General features: G+C 40.6%; 3 protein-coding genes across 3 annotated transcripts; 1 reads left to right on the forward strand and 2 right to left on the reverse strand.

Moving 5' to 3' along the window:
- Positions 1-646: 646 nt before the first annotated feature.
- On the reverse strand, positions 647-3,975 carry LOC104438202. The gene is made up of 2 exons (XM_010051298.3): positions 3,138-3,975; positions 647-1,681 (listed from the first exon to the last, which is right to left on the reverse strand). Exons 1-2 carry the CDS (start codon positions 3,755-3,757, stop codon positions 1,042-1,044), a joined length of 1,260 nt encoding a protein of 419 aa, XP_010049600.1. The 5' UTR covers positions 3,758-3,975; the 3' UTR covers positions 647-1,041.
- Positions 3,976-15,627: 11,652 nt separating this feature from the next.
- On the forward strand, positions 15,628-17,492 carry LOC104438203 (profilin-2). Its single transcript, XM_010051299.3, has 3 exons — positions 15,628-16,013; positions 16,518-16,655; positions 17,105-17,492. Exons 1-3 carry the CDS (start codon positions 15,885-15,887, stop codon positions 17,237-17,239), a joined length of 402 nt encoding a protein of 133 aa, XP_010049601.2. The 5' UTR covers positions 15,628-15,884; the 3' UTR covers positions 17,240-17,492.
- Positions 17,493-18,331: 839 nt separating this feature from the next.
- LOC104438204 (glucan endo-1,3-beta-glucosidase 13) lies at positions 18,332-22,594 on the reverse strand. Its single transcript, XM_010051300.3, has 4 exons — positions 22,096-22,594; positions 19,364-20,638; positions 18,970-19,000; positions 18,332-18,872 (listed from the first exon to the last, which is right to left on the reverse strand). The coding sequence occupies exons 1-4, from the start codon at positions 22,148-22,150 to the stop codon at positions 18,731-18,733; spliced, it is 1,503 nt and encodes a 500-aa protein (XP_010049602.2). The 5' UTR covers positions 22,151-22,594; the 3' UTR covers positions 18,332-18,730.
- Positions 22,595-24,033: the final 1,439 nt, after the last annotated feature.

A 24,033-nucleotide genomic window follows, 5' to 3' on the forward strand; every position in this document is an offset into this window, starting at 1 on the left:
GCCGAGTGAGCACGAGAGAGAGAGAGAGTGATCGAGCTGAGTGAGTGCGAGAGAGTGCGGAAACTTTGGGCTTGGGACGTTCGTGTCCCCATGCAAACCCCAGTTTCGGACCTCGAGATGTCTGCTGAATCGGAAGCGCGCGACCTACATTCTCAAACGAAGCTATTAGACCGAACGATGAACATGAGTTGAAATCCGTTCTTGTTAGAAGCTGACTCGACCGTCAAACGAAGGAAAAGGCTCAACCCAAAATAACTCTGGACCCGTGCTGTTCTAGGGTTTTCTGGACCCATGTTGTTTTAGGTCTCCAAGATTTCAAACAAGAAATGTCCATGCTTTTGCCTTGTGAATCAATTTGATCCAAGAGAAATTGCTTCCGCCGCAGGAAAAATGTCGGCTTATCTTCCATGTCGGGCAGAGGACACAATCATTTTACGCAAAATCAAAATACATCTACCGAAAGAAAAGATAGTGTCATGCGTCAAGAAAAGTCCAGCCCTTCACCAGTCACCATCACAGGGAGACGACAACCTTCGAGGGAAACAGCATCATTTTCACGTGTCCGCAATGTCAAACCCAGCAAAGAAGACAACATGAGTAACAGCTTATAGCTTGTGTCAATCCAGAAAGAGAGCTAGCAAAGAAATCAAAGAATCAGTTAATATATTCTTATGAACAAACAACTGTAGCAAACCCCAGATCTCCCTGTCTGTACAATTTCGATAAGTAAATTATACAAAAAGAAGAAAGAAAAAATGTGTTCAACAAAGAGAATTTCTCTCCGAGAAGTGTTGGTAATGACAACACCAATATCAAACTCCCCAACTCTACAAGTACCAAAATCATCAAAATCCAATCCAAGAAGCAAATCGCGATCGCGGGCAAGAAAAAAATTTTGTGGAGTGCGCAACCATGTCTTTTTCCGCTCAAATCGGCAGCCTTTTTTTTTGTTTGGTCTCCGGGCTGAGCAAGTACTGATCAGTCATCACTGCGGAAAACAGTTAGCAGGGCATGTGTTTCGAACTCGGGATGTATGGTTTCTCAGGAGTAGCAATCTTGATCGTCGTGGCACAGTTCTTTCCTCAGCTTATGCGAGAAGAGCTGGCAGGCGTCCATGCTGAGGTCGATGGCGGCGGAGAGCGCGATGAAGAGGGCGGCGTCCGGCATGCAGGTCACGTGCTGCATGCCCACCTGCACCGCCGGCTTGCTCGTCTTCCCCTCCGCCTCCACCGTGGACGCCATCACGAAGCCCTTCACGGGCGACTTCAGGCTCGACCCGACGTCGATGCTGAACTGCCCCCCTCTCTTGACGCTCAACGTCGCCTCGGCTATGGGGATCCCCCTCGTGGGCCCGCCCTCCGTGACCAGCTCGAACTTGTACCCCAGCCCGTCGGTCGGGCCGCGCTCCCGCCACGCCTCGAGCCGGCCCCAGGGCTTCCAGCTGCTGACCGAGTAGCCGTTGGGGCGGAGGATGAGCCACGCGCCGGGGTTCGACCTGGAGACCCGGTCGGACCCCGGGGAGGGCACGAAGGGGGTCACCATCGAGGCGGCCGCCACGGGCGAGCCGGACAGGTCGTGGATCGTGACCATCCACCCCTTCCGCTCCCGGCTATGCCGTTCTCGCTCCCCGGACAGAGTCCTCATCCATCCTCGGCTGCTGGGGAAATCCGACGCCAATGATCTAATTTCCCAACGCACAAATCATAAATCGAAATTGTCAAAAACCATAATGATGAAACCAATTATTGTTAAAACTAGAACAATGACTGGACCAAGACTACCTAGTCACTAGTCAAGGTACCGAACAAGAACTAAACGATCAAATATTCTATAATCAACACGAATTAATTAAATAAATCGAGGGTCAGTCGAGAATTTATTGGAAACATCAACTCCCGTAATGATCGATTTTGCAAATTTTAATATCGGTGAGACCTAAGTTGTTGCACATGGGAAGAATCGAGGGTGGTTGTCGATGACAGTTGGAGAAGATTTGGAGCTGTCTCTTTGACCAAACTTTGCTCCGTCAGCCGAAGATCGCCCTCGTTTTCCTTAAACTAATCACGATGCTTGTCCTGAAGATTCGAGTCTACTAGAAAGCTCTCTTTCCATTTACGACAGCACGGAGGACAGATCGTGATCAGTGATGATTGAATCAATGAACCGACGCAATATTGTATGTGTCGCACATAACAAAGACGCAGCGGCAGCAGAGGATCATTAAACAAAGCTGATTCGACGAACTCCTATCGAGAATATCCATTAAATATCGACCCACTTTTGTAATTCGTAGAAAGTCGGCTACGCCGATCCTTTTACTTCGTCGCTAAAAAGAAAAATATTAGATTTGTTCAGGAGGGTCTGACCGAACATGGCATGAGCGAGATCTTACTGCTGCATCACATGTCACACGATCTGGACCTATTGAACAGCGAATTTTTTTTTTCCCGAAAGTTTTGAACTTTGTATTCCTTTCGAATTTCAGACGACCTAGAAACAAGAAAACCATGGACCCAACTCTTTATATGTCAAAGTTCCGGCAGCGACGTGCCTAAATTGCCTATTCTTACAGTCTAGGCTCATAATGCTGGCAGATCCCCAAAAAAAAGTTGGGAGGAAAAAGGGGAAAGAAATCTTCCAAGATTGCCACTTCTCTCTCTACGCTTTTTCACCTTTTAGGATCTTTTACAGTGAAATTTCAATTTAGTACAAATTAGAGAGAGGGAGAGAGAGGGAGGGGTCAAGGGGGTTACCCCCACCATGAAAGAAAGGCAAGGTGAGGACCAGATAGGGTCCTTGACCAAATTGTAACAATCCCATGTGCTTCAATTTTCTGTTTTTCTTTTTTCCAGTTTTTTTTTTTTTTTTTTTTAATAGCTTGCAAAAGTGAGGCAAAAAAAAAAAAATGAAATTTGACAACCCCACATGCGTAAATTAGCAGAAACCAAACCCCTAAAAATCGTGAAAAATAATTCACAGCCGATAGGCCCCCCTCTAATTAATGGACCTAGCATAATGATCATCATCATTCATCACTCCTTCCCCTGGGATAAAATTCCCACGAAAATTAAATGACCCCAAGCGCACGTTAGCACGGAGACGTGAGGCTACGCTAACATGCACCTAAAGAGACTCACCGGGATCTGCAATTCCGGTCGGCGCTGAACTTGCAGCTGAACACCGGCTGCCGGATGTTGCTCCCCTGGATTTGGTACACGACCGGGCTGAGCTCCGGCTCGCCGCCGAACTGGAACAGGAACCTCGGGTCGGGCTCGGAGCGGACCACCAGGTGGAGCCGCGCGGGCGCGGCCTTCCCCGGCGCGGGCCCCAGCTTCAGCCACCCGCTCTGGAAGACGACAGGCCGGGCCTGGGCCCCGTCGAGGCCGACACTGACCTGGACCCGCCCGAGCAGCTTCTTCCCGCTGCTGACCCCGCAGGTGCGGCCCCCCATCCGGCCGGAGTAGACGGAGACCCGGAGGGTGAAGGGCTTGCCGGCGAGCCGGCGGAGGTCGGCGGGGTCGAGGTGGAAGCCGGGGGCGGAGGTGGCGGTGTCGGGCGGGGCGTCGGCGGCGGATTTGGAGGAGGAGAGCGGGAGGAGGGCGGTCTGGGCGGGGAAGTTCTTGAGGCGGAGCTTGCAGAAGCAAGGGGTGGCGGAGGGGTGGATCCCGCCGCCGGCGACGGCGGGCTTGGAGGGGTCGACGGGGAGCTTGAGGGAGAGGGACTCGACGATGAGGCGGACGAAGGGGCAGGGATCCATTCTCGGGTTCTTCCTCGAGAGTGCGGGGAGCCGGCGCTGGTCGCTACGGAGGTCCGGACGGACGGGAGAGGTTCTAGAGAGAGAAAGCACAGTGATTCTAGAGAGAGAGGGAGAGCTTGGTGAACGTCTAAGCTTTTCATGAACTGCAAATGAATCGTCTGCTCGAGCTCTCACCGGTTTTAACGTCTCTCTCTCTCTCTCTCTCACGCATGAATGGAGTGTAGCGTAGCTGTTTTCCTTGTTTGTTTGGTTTTGTCTATTGGGGGGCAATTTTGTCATTTTCCTTTTACCAAATTGGATCAACAAGCGTCCCGAAAACACCCATTGAATTATCTAATTGAGACAAATACTACGCTGGCATACATAATGTGAGAAAAGTCTGACATATTGTGGATTTCTCCTTCCTTGACGAGTCGCATTGGTTACCAAAATTTATATCATTATGGAATAAATGTACTCAGAAGTTTTGAAACTTATCAAGAAAATACAGTCGTGTTATAAATATTTCAAAAACCACAATCAAATCTTTAAACTTATTAAGTTCGTGTAATCAAATATTAAAACTTATTAGCATTTTTCACTTGCTAAGTTGGACGGAATTGATGAAAGAAATGGCTTAATTACACCAGTTCAATAAGTTTTAAGGTTTAATTTTATTTTATTTTAATTTTTAAAATTCAATTACACTTTTAGAAAAAAAAATTATGGCTTAATTATATTTGTTCTAAATTTTAAGACTTGATTATAATTTTTAAAAGTTTTAGAACTCAATTACACTTTCATGAAAATTGCAGAACTTTTGAATAAACTTATTCCTATAATAATTAATAAAATAATATTTCAACTCAACTAATTCTTATGGATATATAAATATATAATTTCTAAAATTATTTGTGTCATCTCTCTTTTTATTCTTTTTATTTTTTATTTTTTATTTTTTTACGTTTATTTGGTAGTCTAATCTCTCTCTCTCTCTACCTCCTAATTTCGCGGGAAGATGGCTGGGAGAGGAGACCATGGAGAGACTTTTGGGTGAATATATATAAAATATAGATAAACTATGTGAAACATTCCACGGTCTACACTGACTTTTGCGCCGCAGCTTGCACTGTTTTTCCTCTTTTTCACTTTAAATATCCTTAGGGGAAAAACCCACCTGAGAGATGTTCTTTATGTCCGCAATCTCCAAAGAAGATGATTTAAATAGAGAGTTATGTGAATTTAAAAGGTGAATACGAAAAATGGGAAGATTCTTTACTTTTCTTTTTTTTGATTTCTCAAATTTTTGCTGAGTATCGACTTTGAAATTTTTTACCATTTTTCTCAAATTGACAAGATGAAAAATGCGATATACATGTTTATCCGATACATTCGACTTTCAAAAAAAAATATAACCTAGTGACATGCACTGTGCTTGTGATTTTGGAAATGATAAAGCCAGCGCATCAACAGCCTGAGTTAGATTAACTTTGGCTTGTTTTGCTAAGTATTGGTAACGCCAACTCAAGCATTGACCAAGACATCAGTCCATTTATTAAGGTCCTATCAATATAGTCACGATTCAGACTTTCCCTATATCACAATAATGAAGATTTACATTCCCCACCAAAATCCAAAAGGGCTCGAGACAACTAAGAATTCTAAATTTCCAACCAGGCAATGGAGGTAAAACACCAATTACAAATTCTTTCTTTTATAGACCCGTTTCAATCCTTACCTTATTTTATTCTATTTTCCAGATAACTTCGATTTCCAGTCACAATTACCCTAAAATCCAGCATTTATGCACAAATTGAGTAATGCATTACTAGAGAAGACCCAGGGGACCACGTAAGGTTAGGGAGGTGGGAAAATTTTTCCTTTTGCGGGAAAAAGCGCAAAAGCGGATAAGCTGGCGAGAAAATATTTTCTCAGGAAAAATCCGGACCCCACTTTCTATGCATGGCGGGGCCAGCACAGCTAAGTTCAGGCTGTCACCCACGTTGTGATGATGTGGGAAAGAAAAGATTTGCATGGAAGATTGAAGAGAAAGAGTCTTTGTTGTGTCTTTTCGTTGTTGGCTCGTTTTGCCGAAAATATTATAATTTATAAAATATTCTTTTAAACATGCTCTTTTGTGATGTTTATAAAAATATATGAATCAAAACTAATTTATTCATAAAAATATTTAAATATAAATTATTATCAATGATGAAAATATTTTTTATTAGCTAATTATTCCGAAAGATATAACTGTTTATTATTAGAAAATTGTTTTCCAAATTGTCCAATTTTGTATTAAAACGAACAGGGATGTACAGATTTTCCTGACTATTTTCCTAATTTTTGGGTTTAATTTTTCCCCAATAATTCTTAATGTGCGAAAAATATAATATTGCTATGATCAAAATCAACTGTTGACGTGGCATTCGCTGACAAATTTGCTGATTGTTCTTTGGACAACAACATTTGGCGGCTGATTAACCGCAAAATAATTCTTTTGTTTTAGGTCGAAAGATTAACCACATTTATAACGTTAATTGGGAAAATGTAACCTTATGTTATGATAAGGAGAAATAAGTTGGAATTGGAGAGGGGCGAGTGCAAACATTATTTAGTAAAAATTGCGATTGATATATAGATCAAAATGGGTACTACCATGGATAATTTCAAAGGACTTCCTTCTTTCTTTTTAACTTATTTAAGTAATTTGAAGAAGAAATATAGAAATTTTAGTTAGGTAATCCTTTGATCTTTCATGAGAGGAAACGACCAATAGAATCGTTCACGTTTTGTCTCAACTCCCAAATTGTGCTCTCACAGGAGAGTTTATCGTATATACTTCTTATCAAGTATTGGGAAAAAAGTAATAAAAGAAAATAATAATTTTTAGTAGCATTGCTTATGGGCAAAAGGAATATCCGAAATATACGACAGTTGTGTTATCATATCAATACAATAGCTCTTGCCAAGTTTGTAAGAACAGCCAGCTAACATGAGGAATGGCTTCTATGGAAACGACCAAAACATCCAACCAAACTACTTTAATACAGAGAGATAGAAAGAGAGAGACAGACAGACAGAGGAGTTGGTATAATCATGAAACAGCTAATCATGGAAACGGGTCATCCAATTCGAAAGCTTATCCATCTTTTTATGGTATATATCATATTCACAATAGGGTCTTCTTTAGGGGTATGCATCCATCCCCGGTCCAACTCGAAAACCGGACCAGATCGAATCGGCCAATTTTAGGTAGTTCCTGTGGAAATAAGTTGGAACCGGGAAAAACCGGTCCAACTTCCGATTCACCGAATCGGCTCAAAGTAGCAAGGGCAAAAACTACAAAGTATTTCGGGGAAATGATATGTTTTTTCTTTACTACCGGTTAGGTCCGATTCTAAGGTGAATAGGGTCGATTCTCGGTTCTAAAGACTAGAAACCAATTATGTCTCTACCTTTGAAACCAATTACCCTTAGTCTTATTTGTTTTTTCATGTTTCGGTAATTGGCTAAGTACCATAGGGACTATTCTCTCCTTTCAATATATATACTTATCTAGCCACTGTTTGTTTCACAGAAAAAAAAAATGATTTGGAGAGTGTTTTCATTATCGATAACAATTTTATGTTTGAATACTATCAGAGATGATGAAAATATTTTTTGTTCACTGAATTTTATAAATAATTACTTTTAGGAAAATATTTTCAAAATCACTCATTATTCGCAAAATAAACGGACCATAATTATTCTTTTGTGATGGGTGATGTATTAGTTTGATGGGGTTGGATTTTCAAAGGGCATTTGATTTACCTTATATCAGTTATTTGAAAAAAATAGATGGCATGTTGACATGATTTTTAGAGGCGATACGTCGTGCTCTTGAAGGATATAAAATAAATCAAGTTTAATCAAATTAAAGGAGGTGATGTGCAAACGAATGTTTCACTTTAGTTAAGGTAGATGGCACTTTCTGTCCGGGCACTTTGGCTCCTCGTACTACTTTGTTTCTCAAGCTTTTGATTCAAGTATTCAAATTAGATATTTGGAACCCCAATGCAAATGATAATTTTATCTCCAAAATCTCAAATCAGAAAAGGTAAAAGTTCCTTAGCTCCCCAATGATAATTTTAGCTTCTATTGGGTAGTTGATGAAAAAAATGTGAAAAGTAGAATTTTATATCTAACGAAGGAAGGTTCTGCTTAAGCTTTAAAGCCAAAAAAAAATGGAAGTATTCTTTTCATGTTTGTAGAATGTTGAACTAGTTGGTAACTATCATAAAACTGTTGGTAAAAATGATTATTAGTCACCTGATTTCCCGATACCTTATTCATAACTTACCAATACTTTTATGAAGTCTCCAATTCTCTTTTTACAATTTGTAAAATACAATTTGTTTTTATCTTTCGTCAATTTTTACTCCTTTTTCTTACCAAAGTTTTCAAGTTAACAATTCTTATAAGAATTTTCTAATATTTTTAAGAATGAGTAACCAATATTTTTTTGATTAAATAATCAACATGGTTTATATCACCAATTCTCATTTGAGTCAATTACTAATTTATCTGATTTTTTAGTTATCAATTTTTATATCATTTACCAAATTTCATTTGTATTTCTTACAAAAAGCTTTAAATTTGTCAACACTCATGTCTGTCAAATTTTGTTTATAGCTAGTTTGGGTTTATCAACTCTTGTTTGAGTTATTTGCCAACTTTTTTTTAATAGAAAAAGTACCAACTTTTTAATTAAGTTACTAACTTTTTTGCCCTACTTCTCGACCCATTAAATTTACGAACTCTTCTTTTTTTTTTCGAATTATCAACTTTAAGTATAGTGATTACCATCTTCTCTAATTAAGTTACCAGCTAGCCAGTTCCGCATTATCAACTCTTATTTGAGTTGATTATATCCTTTTTATTACCAACTTCTCCTACCTCGACAAAAAAAAAAAAAAAAAAAATCTTCTCTAATCTTTTACTAACTTTATTTGCCTATCAAACCTTAAGTTTACCAACAACAATATGAAAATACTAATCTTTATTTGGGTGGCTTACTAAGTTCTTGATCAATTTGTCCACTAATTTTGTTTTATTGACTCTTATTTGAGTTCTTTATTAATGTACAACCGGTTCCCCCAACTTATCGGCTTCTCTTGTCGTTTATGCATACTTTGCCTCCATCGATATCTACACAGAGGACGCATATTCAAAAAGTTCAATTAAAAGAATCTTCAATCATCTTAGCCCCAGCTCCTATAGTCAAGAATATGCTACCCAATCTCTACACTTAGGAAGCCGCGACCCCATTCGACATCACAGGCCATGATTATCGTAAAGTTGCCCTTATTTAATTACTTGCATGCACCTTTTGCTGTTCACTTTTCTGACCTTATCCTTTTCCTTTACGGCATCAAATTACCATGAATATACTATAGTCTCCAACCCCAACCCACTTTGTTTATCTGTTCATTTAATATTCTCAATCTTCTTGATAGTTTATTGGAAATGGTGGGGTCCGAATTCTCTATGATCCGAGCGTGGGGAGCATGCAATTGTCCATCCCCCATTTAAGTGTGTTTGATATCCACACAACCGTCTCATACAAAAGCATGCATCGATGCCTTCTTTTTTTTCTTTTTTCATTTTTTTTTCTTTTGGAGTCTTTGTTGAATTGCTACGTTATGTGGGTCGGTGTCCCTGGTGGGACACTTCATGAATAGATGATTTTGATGAGAAAATGAGCTGTGCGACCAATAATTTATTAGGGTTTTAAAATTCATGAGAGATCTCGGTTTATAGAGCTTATAATTTGGACTTAGTGAAAAGTACACGAACACCCTCTTGGATATTAGAGAGAATGCAGCCGTTAATTGCAGCAAAATGAAAATAAATTTTCTGTCTTGACCCTTGGAAGCCCCAATGGGATATCGTCTTGTCTAAGGTTTTTTCAACTATTGCAAGAGCTTAATGTTGTCGGCCTCTGGTTTCATGGATGTACATGAGTAGAGTTTCAGTAAATACACCGAGGAAAGATTTGCGTAGTGATGACTCTATATTCATTGTGCATCTATAGCCTTCACTGATTATTTAATTAAGGGGTAAATTGAGAAGGAAAGTCTCTACCTATCATCGAAACAAATGTATGTGTGCTTACATTGTCATCTTTGAAAACCTAGCTTGAATAAGCCTACTGCCGGCATATTCTGTTAGACCGACGACATCACAGAATGAACACGGAGAGAAATGAATAACACGGAGCATTAATCATTGAAAAACGACTAGTGAGCATTTTTCTTATCTAGTCGGCGATGGTGACTATCGGCCAGAAGAGAATGGGGAGAAACAGGGGAAGCGGCAAACCTCCCGCCTTAGCTCAATCTAGGTCGGTCAAGAATCAACTGATAAATCTTTTGCTTAAGCTCATTTTTACATCAATTATAATAAGATATGTAAGTTGCACTACATTTGATCGCTTAAGTCCTAATTGCACCTTGAGATAGCCAAACGATACTGTACGGTTTGAGCTAAAGATCGCCAAAAAGTCACATCGAAATCTCTTAAGACATAAACGATATAATTATTCGTGAGTTTAATCTTTTCTAATGCAAAGTAATCAAGTACGATAGCATCCCATTGAACACCATTCTTTTAGAACTTCAGTTACATGTGGGCATTCAATTGCCGGATTTCTACCAGCCCTTAAGTTTACATCTCTTATAATTCTCCTCCTCCTCTTCTTCTTCTTCTTCTTCTTTCTAATGTCTTCCTCCGAATTAGAAAATTTATGAAGCTATGCACCCCCTCGAATCATATCTCTTTTTAAGGTTGAGCCGAATGACACAAACGTCGTACGAATGGGTAGTAGGGTTTCGCATTTATTATTGTTCCGTCCAAAGACAACGAGACGCTATATTTAGGTGGGTCGTGACCAACATAACATCACATATTCTCATGTCTTCTCTCTAACGTTGGCAGAAGCGACGTCAATCAAAGAACCCCGAGTACGTCCAAAAAAAGATTATAGATCCGTTTCAATATTTGCTTGTCTCTGTGGGGACCCAATTCAAGACCCGATCGGGAACATCTTTCCCAGTTCTCACGTGAAGCGAAAGCGTCTGCCAATGGTTGTTCTCTCCTGTTCTACATGTGTTGTGACATGATCTTTCTTCCCCTCATGAGGGTTTCCATGGAGATGATGAGACGAAGAGGTGACAGTTGACGTATCCTTGAACAGTTTTGACAGGACATGAATGAACTATACATGATATGAAGATTCTCGCCCATTATGTTTAAAGATATTGCTACAAGTTTATGATTGGCCTTGGCTGTTTCTTAACAGTTTAAGTTTATAGATAAACCATTTATTTGATATCGTATCGGAGCACATGTTAAGGGTTTGAATCCCAACATACCCTTTTGATTTTACCCTTTTGATTTTCTCCTATATCATTTTTTATATCATGTGGAGAAGAAATTCTCCCTCTCCCTCTCCCTCTCTCTCAAAATAACCTAACTCGAGTTGGATATTGATACATTTCGGACCTTACTGCAGATTATAAAGATGAATCGAGCGTCATGCTTGAGCGCTTATTCGAGCCTGGATATTGTCCCCGTTTGTACTATCTCTCATGATGTCATGTGCAGAATGATCAAATCCACGAAGGCTTACCATGTAAATGTAATCTTAACATGGTAACGAGATTTCTAGAATTATTAACTGGACAAAAGATAACTTAGGGTCCGTTCGTTTCGTGGAAAATATCATGTTTCGAGAAAACATTTTCCTAAAAGTCATTTTTTAGGAAAATGACTATTTTCCGGTATTCGGTCGAAACCTAAACTTTGAGTGGAAAATATTTTCCACCGTTCGTTAGCTAATTTAATTGTTTGGGACAAATTATCAAACATTGAATTTTAATATTTTTAATCGACCAAACAATTTTTTTATACTTTTTAAAAAATGAATTTTTAATTATTTGTTTCTTTTAAATCGATTTTTTTTTCTTTCTTGTTCCTTTTCTTTTCCTTCCTCATTCCTCCTCCTTCCTCCGCCATCGCATGCCTGACGATGGTGGGCTGCCCGATGGCCGACCAAGACCCGATCGTCAGATCCGGCAAGCTCGAGGCTCGGTGATCTCACCCGAGCTCATTAGAGTTTCGCCGGGCTTTGGCGAGCCGCGAGCTCATCGAATCTAGCGAGGCCTTAGCTCTGCCCTAGCCAGCGAGAGCTCGAGCTAACCAAGACCCGATCGCCAAATCCAACGAGCTCGAGGCTCAACTGATCTCGCCCTAGCTCGCTAGAGCCTGGCGAGCTCCGGCGAGGCCCGAGCCCCACCCAGCTTGCCGGATCTAGGGAGGCCGAGCTTCACCCCAAGCCGACGAGAGCTCCGCCTTGCCCGATCTGGCGAGGCCCGAGCTTGGCTTCGCCAAATCGGGCTACGCGAAGCCTCGCCAGCTTGAGGCGAGGCTCAAGCTGGCTTGCGAACGAGGGGACGCTCCGCCACTGTTGATCGTCAGCATCGAAGGAGGAGGAGGACGAGATCAGAAACCCAGGGCTTCGTGAGGGCGAAGATTCAGCACCACCGGATGAGAGGATACTCCACTACTGCTGATTGTCGGTGTCAAAGGAGGAGGAGAAGAGATCAGAAACCCTAGGTTTCGTGAGAAAGAGGGTAGAATTGAGTAAGGAAAAAAGCAATGTAGCAGAAGATTGCGTGAGAGCACGTGCCTAAGGAATCATTTTCCACAATTGATGGGGAGATTTTTTATTGATCGGAAAATATTTTCTTTGACCATCTATTTTCTGCCATATGAACACCGAAAATTTCGAAAAATATTTTCCTATAAATTATTTTTCGCGAAACGAACGGAACCTTAATCAAGTTTTGTACTAAACGTCAAGTTTACTAATGAGCTGGATAGACAAGAATGGCTGCTTAGTCAAGCAAACGCCAGCATGACATGACCATGAAGTTTGATAAAAAGGCATGGCTTTTATGGTGGGGGCAACTTCAGTACTTTGTCGTGATTAGAATCAACTACTATGGTGCTCAAAAAGCCTCCCAAACCTCATGAATGTGGATCCTACAATCCCCCTAATTATGATGCTAATGATCACAATCAATCTGTACTAAACCTAATTAATTAAACTACACAAAGAAACCCTAGAATTGATGGTAGTTAAACCTGATCGATTAATAATAGAGTAGGGAAGACCTCCCCCAAAGCATGTCAATGCAATAATAATAATGTAGGTGAAAGGAATTATTGATGTTCTCATTGACTGTCCCCCCAAGTGGATGTTTTCTTTAGGAGCAAAGGCTTTTGGTGCGGTCCCTCGCATGAATAATTAGGGTTTCGTTAACGAGTATTTTGAGATATCAAGACAACTGAATAAGGAAACTTTACAATTTTCAATTCACAAATCGTTTTGCATTATGCATAATCATGCTTTGGAAAGCGAGTTATTTTACATTTGATATACTTATAAGTATTTTGAAAACACTTGTTAATGGGACTCATATGATTATTCTCTTTTGGGGCAATTTGTTATGCCTGTAGCAAAAGAAATGAAAGGAGCTTTTTGGGGTAATCAACGTTATTAGACTTGGCGTAAATCAGTCATGTCTGATGGGGTCTTAGGCAATAGATTTCTTTTTCTTTTTTCACATGACTTAGGCAATAGAATTAGGAGACCATGCTTGGTGTTCTTGTTCTCCCGTGAAATGAGGGACAGCACTTTTCCCTTTTTGTCGGAATAGACAGTGAACGAATCAACTTTGAAGGAACTTCTCCTCACTCTAATAGTTCTATTATGTGTACTTTTTAGATATATGGCAGCATTTGGATAGGTAAATTATGGCATTTATGTACCAGTTTCCTGCGGTTTTGATTCGCTGTGTAATAGTAAGGCTCCTCCTCCATTAAGAACGCGGCATGCCCTTACAACCGAAGTTGGAAAGCATGGTCTGTCTTTTTAACTCGAGAAGACCATAAGAATAGGGACGGCATGAGCATCGACTAGATAAGTTCACAGTGAAGGTATTCAGCAATGGAAGACGTGAGGGTTGGCATTGTAGACAAGTGGCTTTGGTGGTTGGCATTATTTAGTAGGGGTGTGCAACGGGAATCGCTTGGACTGGGAACCACCCGGACCAAACTAGATTAGCCGGTTTTGGGCGGTTTCAAATAGGGCGGTCCGATTTCCAATTTCTACTTTTGGAATTGATCAACAACTGACCAGACTAGACTAATTACTTGTACACATATAATATATATTTTTAAATTTCTTAAGAAACAAACCCTAATTCCTCCAAATTTCTCCCATTTTTCATTTTATGTTTTGCCCAAAACAATAAATTTACCGGTTCCACCAGCCCGAACCAAGAACCGATTAATCCTATTATTTAGACTTGATAAAGGGTGCCATACACCTAGTTCTAGTAAAACAGTTCTCCCGCTTAACCATTAGTATCAATAAAGAAAAAAGATTTGATAGAAATGAAAAGGAAGAAATGTTCGATTATTATAATATTTCTTATTTTTATTCTATTTTGAAAGGATAGACAGAATAATTTTCAATATATCAAAGTGAGTTTTATTTTCTCTTGGTCTTTTACAATAAGTACTCTTTATTTATAATTTTAACATTCTTGACCCAAAAAAAAAAATGCATACATGTGTGTGTATGCATATGAGTCAACATCTTTTTTATCCTCGAGGAAAAAAAAAGGAGATGCCCACAAGTTCTAATCAATGGGCTTTTGTCTTTGGGCCGATTAGTGGGTGGGTTTACTCACAGGCTCATTCTTCTCTTTACAATGCTTGGAGGAGCAATTCAACTTTTTAAAAAATGATTTCAATTAATTGCTCAGAAAGTTAAAGGTAAATTGAGTCGATTTCCTTTTCTTCTTCTTCTTCTTCTTCTTCTTCTTCTTCTTCTTCTTCTTCTTCTTCTTCTTCTATAATTTAGGGACAAGGACGTGAAAACCTAACTACTTGAAAGCCCGTAAAACGCCTCGCATGCCCTATGAACCAGTTAAACTTGGACTTTGGCTTCTCACATGGCTCAAACTCAAGCAATTTGTACGTGGTTGGTGGAATTTAGACAGATGGCTTCCAATTCCCAAATTGGAAATCTTCCAAGCCCAACTAATCGCATTGACCCCTAAGGGTTGGATTCACCTTTCCCCTATTGCCTAAAAGGAAAATGAAGTTTAACTTAAGAAGTGCTTGCATGTGACTTTTTTCACCAATTGAGAGGACACTTATATCTAGTAATGTTCTCCTTCAAAATTAATTTGAGTTTATATGCATATGTGATGCATATCACCATAAATCGATTGAACTTTATATTAGCCGTGCTTAGTTTGTTACCACATAAGAAAAGTAAGCGACCATTTTCCTTGGTCAATTTTCATCATCTTATTTTGTGAAATACCCTTATTCTAATTACTCATATGCAGTTATTGCAAGGTGGCATGCGACATTGGGTAGCATATAATTTACCAAGAGATTGAACTTTTTAGGAAGATGATTAAAACGACAAATAGCAATTTCTAAAATGACGTGTCACCAACATCACCGGTATGAAACTTAAACGCGGAAATTCAACATGTGTTTTTGAATGATCTCATCATTCGAGTATCTATTATTCATGCGTAAATCATAATTAGAGGGAAATTTTGTTCTATCAAAAGTGAATATATATATAATAAAAATTAAAAAAAAATTAAAAATTTTAAAAACAAAAAAAACAAAAAAACACACACACACACACACAACTAATCTAAGCCTGGTGTAGGAAAAAAAAGGCCTAACTATAAAAAGTAATGACCTAATTAAAGATAATTTGCAGAGAGAGAGAAATGGAGGGTCCTCCCTCCAAGGTCCGAACGTCAAGGGCGGACGGGAGAAATCGCCGCCCGAACGGGCGGTGGAGAAGAGCATCGATTCCATGCTGCTCGGATCCCATTTCTCTCTCTCTCTCTGTCTCTATCTCTAGCTCTCCAGCTCAGGCTCTGCAAATTCAAAGCCCGAAGCTCTTCCCCACTTCCCGAATCCGAGAGACTAAAGTGAAGCGGCAATCCTGATCCTTGGACCGACGCAAGCACGCCCCCGCGCACCACCACCAGTCACCACCACCATGTCGTGGCAGACCTACGTCGACGATCACCTCATGTGCGACATCGACGGCCAGGGGCAGCACCTCTCCGCCGCCGCCATCGTCGGCCACGACGGCAGCGTCTGGGCTCAGAGCTCCACTTTCCCACAGGTCTGCCCCTCTCTCTCTGCATGCATTCCATTGCGGCTCGTGCTTTTGCGTGCTCGGTTGATCGGATCTCTAGCGGCTTTTCTTCCCGCGGTTTTTTTTTTTTAAATTTATCCCGTCGGACCGATCTGATCGCCCCGGCAACAATGTCGGATCATCTGTCGTTCCATCGACGTTCATGCAGTTGAATGCATGATCTGCGTTGGGCACGATCGGATCAATCTTTGTTGACTCGTTCTAAACGTTACGAAAATGTCGTGTCGCGTCAGCTTTCTGATGACTAGGAACCGGAAATGGAATTTTCCGCCCTTGCTTTTCCAACGGAGCTAGCGTAAGGAGCTCGTGTGAACTGCTAATTTGCTTGAAATGGTCATGTAGAACCGACCCATTTGAGAAGATCGATTTTCTACGCATGCTCGAATCCAATTCGACCTTCTCTCTTTTTGAATCGTTGTTGGTATTGTCGAGCTGCTCTGAGTATTTCTGGCATTCTGTTTCCCCTACCAGTTCAAGGCTCCAGAAATTGCTGGCATTCTGAAAGATTTTGAGGAACCGGGTCATCTCGCCCCGACAGGTTTGTTTCTTGGCGGCACCAAGTACCTGGTTATTCAGGGGGAGCCTGGCGTCGTCATCCGCGGAAAGAAGGTGAAGTATATAATTGTTCATATTGTATCGCATCTTCGATCTTTTTTCCTCTTTCGAAGATTGAGTAACATCGTGGAAGGTTAACTTTGATCGAGAGAGCTCAGATTTGAATATTAGTAACTGGGTTAGTTGATTTAACTTTCATTTGTCAAGACAAGTTCTTCCTAGGATCTTGCATTGCTCTTTCTTGGGGCTCCAAAGGATTCCCCAAAGGCTGTTTTAGGTGTCTGTCTAGCATTCACAAGGCCAGTCCTTCCTCCAGTTATTGGGCTAGCTATCCTGTGGGGATATATGGACTAGAAGGGTGAAGTTGTTCTTGCAGCACACCGCAGACCCTTCATTTTTATCGCACCGTGTCGATGTTCTTTCAGTTGTGTTAGCTGTTTCGGAGGGTTGAAATGGCTTTGCTCATTTCTATTATGTTAATTAAGGGCATTCTGATACGGCAGGGATCTGGAGGCATTACGATCAAGAAAACCGGGCAAGCTCTAGTTTTCGGAGTCTACGAGGAACCCGTGACTCCAGGACAGTGCAACATGGTTGTCGAGAGGCTCGGAGATTACCTGATCGATCAGGGCCTGTAGGCCTCTGCTCAACTCCATCTATTCAGTACCCCTGTCCACAAGGTCTAGCTTCTGGCTCATCTTCTGCATCTGAGTTTGCGCATCCTGGATCGACAAGTCGTGTAAAATAACCGTGTGGCGGTAAAGGTATTCATTCCCTGAGTGTTGTTGGCTTATACACCTTGATTTTTTTGCATACATTACTACATATGATTTATCGACCTTATCCTCTTTGGGGTTTATGGTGCTGGCAATAGATTTCAAGTTTTGACTATGTGTCGAATGCGTTTGACATTCATGTCGTCGAACTCAAGACATCAATGTCCTCTATTCAAGGAACTCCTTTAGGTCTAGCAATTTCATTGGTAATTCGTTCCTCTATCCCTCTAAGTTGGATTAGAACATTGTTCCCAACAAAAATGATTATTGACATGCTGATGATGCATAATAACTTTTGGTCCAAGACTCCAAACAAACGGAAGCAATGGCAAAGACATGTAAAAATAATCGTATTCTTTTATTTCGTCTACCGATCAAGTTCGTTTGTACATGCCAGCCGATACTTTCAGCAAACCAAAATTCAAAAATCAAGTACTCTTGTAACTATCAGCCCTTCAGAGCTCAGATTCAAGAGCTTCATCATGTCAGTTGTCAAGCATAAATGTCGTTCCACCCCACTGCAACTCAGTGCCACTTTAAGTAGTAGTTCTTTCAGTCCTTCCTCTTTTTCTATAATGATTCTGCCATCTTTTTTGGATATCCAATTCATCATATCCTCATTATCATCTACTTCGTTTTCCCCTTTGGCATTTCCCATTGAGAGAGTACATTGAGGATGCTTCATTAAGTCCAGTCACTCAAGGAGACCAACATTTGGTCCCCATGGAAAAAAGAAAGATCAGCAAACGATGGAAGAAATTGGCTAAACATGAAATTTCGAATGGGACCAGGGCAGGGTGTGTGTAGAAGTGTCTTGATCCAAAACGACAAACTGCTGTTTACCGTTTTAGAGCCTCGACAAAAGACCACCTCAGAGAATCCAAGGCACTGGACAAAGCACTCCAAACCTTGAGTTTTCTCATTTTGCAACTTACTTCAGTTAAATCAAAGACATAGGACAAAATCCTTTAAACCTTTTTGAATTTCGCATCTTGCAACTTACATGGGATCGCAACCACAGCCCCTTTCACTTTTACAATTCCAAATGACTACTAGATGGTCCACCAAAATCCTAACAAAGAAGAACCAGCTTGGGCCATTTGTACAGATAAATTTTCCATGAAGACAGGATTTCCTGAAACTACCTCTATTAACATGATAATGAAACTTACCAAAAAAAAAAATAATAATGATAATGAAAAACTAGCAGCCCACATTGCCCTCAACGGACTATGTCATTTGGACAGAAGAACAAAAATGGGAATTCTTTTTTCCCACACAGATCCATCTACATAAAGTGGAAAGGCTTCCACCTTCGCATCACCGCCTCTTTGAAGAGTTCCCCGTGATTCTTTAGATGTTGCCGATGATCAAAATAAATGACAGGAAAAATGTCATAATAGTGGAGCTTAATGCCAAGATATGGACTTCACCTGCCTGGGAGGAAGAAGTTGAAGAAATGGCCGTCGCATTGCTTGTAGCGGTTTTGTTGCTCCTGCATTGAGTATACAAAGGACAAAGAAATCAAGCACTGGTGCAAGGATTATCAAGCTTAAAATGTTAGGGAGTTGTAACTGCAAATGGATATTTACCCGGCAGTCATATAAAGGCATTTGTCATAACCTGATACACCAGAAGCAACCATAAGCTCCAATTAGCATTGCCAGAAACTCAGTTAGCTACTAAGAGAAAACATTAGGAAGTAGAAGCTAAGTTGCACTAGCATCCTAAATCAGGTATGATCATCGTCGAGAGAAAACTAACATACATGTTGGAGGAAAAATGATAACTTATCCTTAAACAAGGTTTAAAACGCAGAAGTCCAACAACTAGTTCGGTAAAATGTTCTCGTGTTATTATCCCCGAAGCAATGCCCGTTCGACCAACTCAAATCACATAAAGGCCACTTGAATTCCCGCATAGATGAACATAAAGAAGCAGGAAAAAAGATTATGCTTTTTAATGGGTGACAAGGAAGAGATATACTTGGGTTCTTGTCAACTTTTAATCCTGCCCCTCCAAAGCTACAAGCAACATCTGTAGCGCCATTTTGCTGGTAATAACTGTTGAAGGCGAATGAGGCATGAGAAACCAAGGTGTCCGGCTCATAACACGGTTGGCTAGGTTGAATCGCAGAACAGTCCACATTTCCTGATCCACAGGCCCAGTCTAAGCCTTTCTGCAATTCAATTTCTGATGCATTAGCCGAAGCAATGCACCACGTAGTTCCATTAGAACTAGTGATATTAGCTCCGGTTATCACATCCACAGAGCCTCTTCCAGTGAAGTCCAAATTGTACACACTCGTCTCATCAGGATAAAATAGCCCCCAGTTCCTCTCAGAATCCAAACCAGGCTTCCTGTTTTCATTGAAAAGCGAAAAGATATACACATCCAACGCTTCACCAGGCTTTGCAGGAGTGCCCGTGTCATTAATCACGTGACGGATCAAGTTTGTGTTGTAAGTCTGAGCATTATCTGGAGTTGCAGCAGTTTCTTTAGCAGAACCTTTAGATGGCCATCCTGTTTCAGTGACCATGATTTTGATGGTCCGGAAGTTCAAAGCCATGAGGGCAAAGTAAAGAGCATCTATCTGGGCATCAAACATGTTGGTGTAGAGCAACCCAGTGTTTGGATCAATCACGTCCGAGGATGACTCAAATAGGGCATAGTCTAGAGAGACATTGTTTGGCGAATCTCGATAGGCATAGTAAGGGTAGATGTCAATCATGAAAGGAGATTGGTTCTCAGCGAGAAATATCAGAAGGGGTTTCAAGAAAGATGCGTAGTTACTATTAAAAGCACCTGCTGAAGGCGGAAAGGATCTAGATAGAACTCCAAGAGAATGGGTCGTGGAGACTTTGATTCTTTTGTGTAGACCGACTTTTCTCAAGGCTGTAAATATGTTTTGCATTGCCGGTACCACAAGGGCAGTGACATTGCTGGAAATTTCTGTTGCCTCGGCGCCAACAGTGATGTACGTGATCTTTGTGGCAGGATAATATGGGAGGATGCTGTTCTTCAGCCAAGTGTCGGCGTTTGATTGGAACTGAGAGAACGGCAATAGGTCTGAGTTTGAAATACCAATGATGAGCTGAACTCCTGTGTTTGCAAAGGCCTTGAGAACCTGAATGTTAGAGTCGTAAATCCTGAGGTACTTGATGTTGTGAAGCTTAACCAATTGCGCCACTTTGTCAGGTGTTGGGAGGTCATCCGCATTTCTACCATAGCATATACCGATCGTGCTTCCTCTGCACAGGTCTGCCATGTGAAAAAAGGATCCAAGTTACTCACCCAAATTAAGTGTCATGGATTGGCCAAAAGATATTAAGCGCTTTAAATATCTGACAATGGTTGATCTACTTGGACCAACCATTCAGAAGATAAGTTACCGTAAGAAATTCAATGGAAATCAACTTAACTCTGTTCAATACATAGTAAAGAATCCTCTACTGACTAATCATTAGCTTGAATAAATGGGACGACCAATTAGCTTACATGAGGGTGGCAGGATAAGTATACTACAATTAGAAAGTCCATTCTCCACTTTGCACTCTCCTGGGCATTTCTATTACAGAAAAACATTGCATGCACCATAGACTCCAAGACTCATTTTTCAGCATCCATCTTAAACAGAAAAACTTGAGGCTTTGTTTTAGGAGAATTGCTCGGTACATTGAGATTGGTTTACAAAATCGTTGTGTACTAGGTGATGTGCCAAATCCTTAATGCTTGTTGAATACAATAAGGTCCTTCAAATGCCCACTTCCAGTCCGACACTTAGAGAATGTACCCATTTTATAGATCGATCCTTCTATGCCTAGCATTGCTCTTATTCAAGGGGTTGGTGGTTATGTTCGAACATTACCAGACTGCCATTTTCAAACAAATATTCAGACCAATTTGTCCATCACGCTACCAATCAATGTCTTCTGAAAAGTATTCCTTACTGCCTTCAATATTTGTAAATCCCTTGTTTCTCCTAAAACACAGTGTGCGCATGAGTAGAAGAACTCTGGTAATCTGCAGATGTAACTAAATAATTTTTCCCTTTTCTTCCACAAAATTTGCCCATGCAAGAAATGCACTTAGTCTATGAGCCTGTACTCTCTCTCGCTCTCTCTCTCTCTCTCTCTCTCTCTCTCTCTCGCGGAGGGAGGTAGGTTGGTCCACATGAGATTGTATGCAATCTATAAGGTGGGTCAGCTAAGTTAATAATTGCATTTCTAGCTGTACGCAAGAATGAGAGTCTGCCTACTCACCATAAACACAAATGCAGAGCATAGCATCGAAACTGATTAGAGCAAGTAATCAAAAGCAAGAGAAGAGATCTAGTTAATTTCCCAGAGCACACGTCACGATGAAGCGTGACGAAACCAAGCCATCATTTTGAATGGCGAGAGAGACAGCGCACGCGCATTGTACGTCTCCAAACACAAAATGCATCAAGACGAGGGGGAAAAATGTAAACTTGAGCAACTTCAAGAGCCGAATGCAGATAAGTCCAAGATGGGTAGTGACTCCCTTTCCTTTTTTCAAGTCTTCAAATGGTTTAGAAATGGCAGCAGGTAGAAAGATCAACACTTCAGACAAGCAAGCGAAGAAACTACAAACAGTACGCGCATCAATCACAAGGACAGCTGAAAAGAAACCGAACTCATTGAACACTGAGGAAGAAAGGACAGAAGAGGAATCCAGATTCAAGAAGGAAGACAAACCCAGAAGCATAAGCAACAGCGAAGTGGCAAAGATAAGCCTGAACCCTCTTCCCATTTGCTCCCTCCCTCTCTCTCTCTCTGCTCTCTGTGTCTCCGAGATAATTATCGATAAGCCTTTCACTTTATTCCCGAGACCCACTTCAGCAAATATGCTGCTCCAACGTTCCCCTTCTCGAGAACCGCGTCCTTGTCTGCCCCTGTTGCCAAAAAGAAAAGCTCTGCTCTTTTGATGCAGGGAGCTCGAGGGTCGAGAGTCTTGGCTCGACACTGTACTTAGCGAGAGACGATGATGTGGTGAAAGAGGAGCGTGAATTGCGAAAGTGAGCTGTGCGGTTTTTGTCACTTTGCTCGCGTCGTCCGATCGTGGGTTGGCTCGTTCCTGTAAATATGTGGAGTGGAGTAGGGGCTGGAGGCTGACGCCTATGGGTCGGGGACAGGGTCGCGGCAGACGAGAGACGAACGGTGGCGAGCGGTGAATTTCGGACCGTACGGGAAAGGCAGTAGCGAGGGAGGGACCGGACTTCAGATGGTCTTATTAACTGGATTGGAATCGGACGCTCCTCGGGTACGCCCCCAGGGCTTTTTGGCATGTCTGTCCTTTCGCTCGTTTTCCGTGGAATTCGAAATTTAAAATGTGAAAAACATAAAAAAGAAAAAAAAATTTAACACAAATGGCCTTTGAGGTTCAATTCCACATGTAATTTCATCCTTATATAATCTCTAAACTACTAACGAATGTTTTAAATTATATATCATTTTTTTCCATTAAGTGGGTTTGAAAAACAGAAAAATTCATTTCAAATCGGGATCATGTCGGCTTGTCATTTTTAAAAGTCCAACTCAACATATCAAGTAATGTAAATTATCATTTAAGTAAACAAAATGACTACATTGAATATTTACTTTTAGTTTAGGGATTCATATCGAATAAATTAAAAGTTTAGAATAATATTGTACATCCGATCTAAATTTATGGACCATTTGCACAATTTTCCCTTTGAAAAACAATGTCCTAGGTCAAACATAGGGTTGGGTCAAGTTGGGTCAAATCTCAAAATCGAGTCTAACTGTGAGGATATCCCGATCAATCGCTCAATAAAGTAAAATTTAACAAAGGACTCTAAAGGGAAAAAGGAAAGTACAAAATCTCTTTTTTTTTAAGGGATAATACAATGAAGAACACAAAATTAATATACATGTAACAAACTTAGACCATATTAAATTTTTTACTATAAAAAAAATAGTACATCTGTTACAAATTCTATCAACAACCTCAAACCGATACATTTATAATAAATTAATTTTCGTTAATTTCCGTTAAATTGAATTAATATCATGAATAATCATAAAACTAACAGAATGTAAATTTTCAAACTGGTAGACTCATTAATTGCCATATGCCCTTCAACTTAATAATTTAATAAGAAAATTTAACGAAAACTAACGGATGATAAATTTGTCATAATATTGGGATAAAATTGTTATATGTATACCAACTTAGGGACTTTTTATGGTATGAGCTCTATTTTTACACGTGTCAAGAGACGTAAGGGGAGGTTGCACAACGCATTCCTCCCTTGGAACGGGCTGCATTGTCATCTTTCGGTCTGAAAAGGCAGCAAATCGATGCTTTTTTTCCTTGCTATTTTGTTTTATTACTTTATTCCTCACTACCCCACGACCTCAAACAGAAATTGGACTATTCATAAAGCAAACTTCACACGTGTTAAGCCCATTCGAGCACTATCTTCAAAGGAAGCGATTTAATCTCGATTCCGATAGATGATCCCATAGCCCTGTCGGTTGTTTCTGAAAATCTTGTCCGCGTATAAATTGTTGTGATTGGGAAAGTTACCTAATCGAAACTTAAAATTATTGAACGAATAACAACATAATCCTAATGTCACAATGCGTGTGCACTGTCTCTCTCACCATTCA

This window comes from Eucalyptus grandis, chromosome 3, assembly GCF_016545825.1.
Source record: "Eucalyptus grandis isolate ANBG69807.140 chromosome 3, ASM1654582v1, whole genome shotgun sequence".
Classification (NCBI taxonomy): Eukaryota; Viridiplantae; Streptophyta; class Magnoliopsida; order Myrtales; family Myrtaceae; genus Eucalyptus; species Eucalyptus grandis.

Coding starts and splice junctions, on each gene's coding strand:
- LOC104438202 (XM_010051298.3), bottom strand. CDS start 3,757: ATGGATCCCTGCCCCTTCGTCCGCCTCATCGTCGAGTCCCTCTCCCTC. Junction 1,682..3,137: donor GACCGGAATTGCAGATCCCG/GTGAGTCTCTTT, acceptor TTGGGAAATTAG/ATCATTGGCGTCGGATTTCC.
- LOC104438203 (XM_010051299.3), top strand. CDS start 15,885: ATGTCGTGGCAGACCTACGTCGACGATCACCTCATGTGCGACATCGAC. Junction 16,014..16,517: donor AGAGCTCCACTTTCCCACAG/GTCTGCCCCTCT, acceptor TTCCCCTACCAG/TTCAAGGCTCCAGAAATTGC. Junction 16,656..17,104: donor TCGTCATCCGCGGAAAGAAG/GTGAAGTATATA, acceptor CTGATACGGCAG/GGATCTGGAGGCATTACGAT.
- LOC104438204 (XM_010051300.3), bottom strand. CDS start 22,150: ATGGGAAGAGGGTTCAGGCTTATCTTTGCCACTTCGCTGTTGCTTATG. Junction 20,639..22,095: donor GCTGTTGCTTATGCTTCTGG/GTTTGTCTTCCT, acceptor TTCACATGGCAG/ACCTGTGCAGAGGAAGCACG. Junction 18,873..18,969: donor TGCCTTTATATGACTGCCGG/GTAAATATCCAT, acceptor TACTCAATGCAG/GAGCAACAAAACCGCTACAA.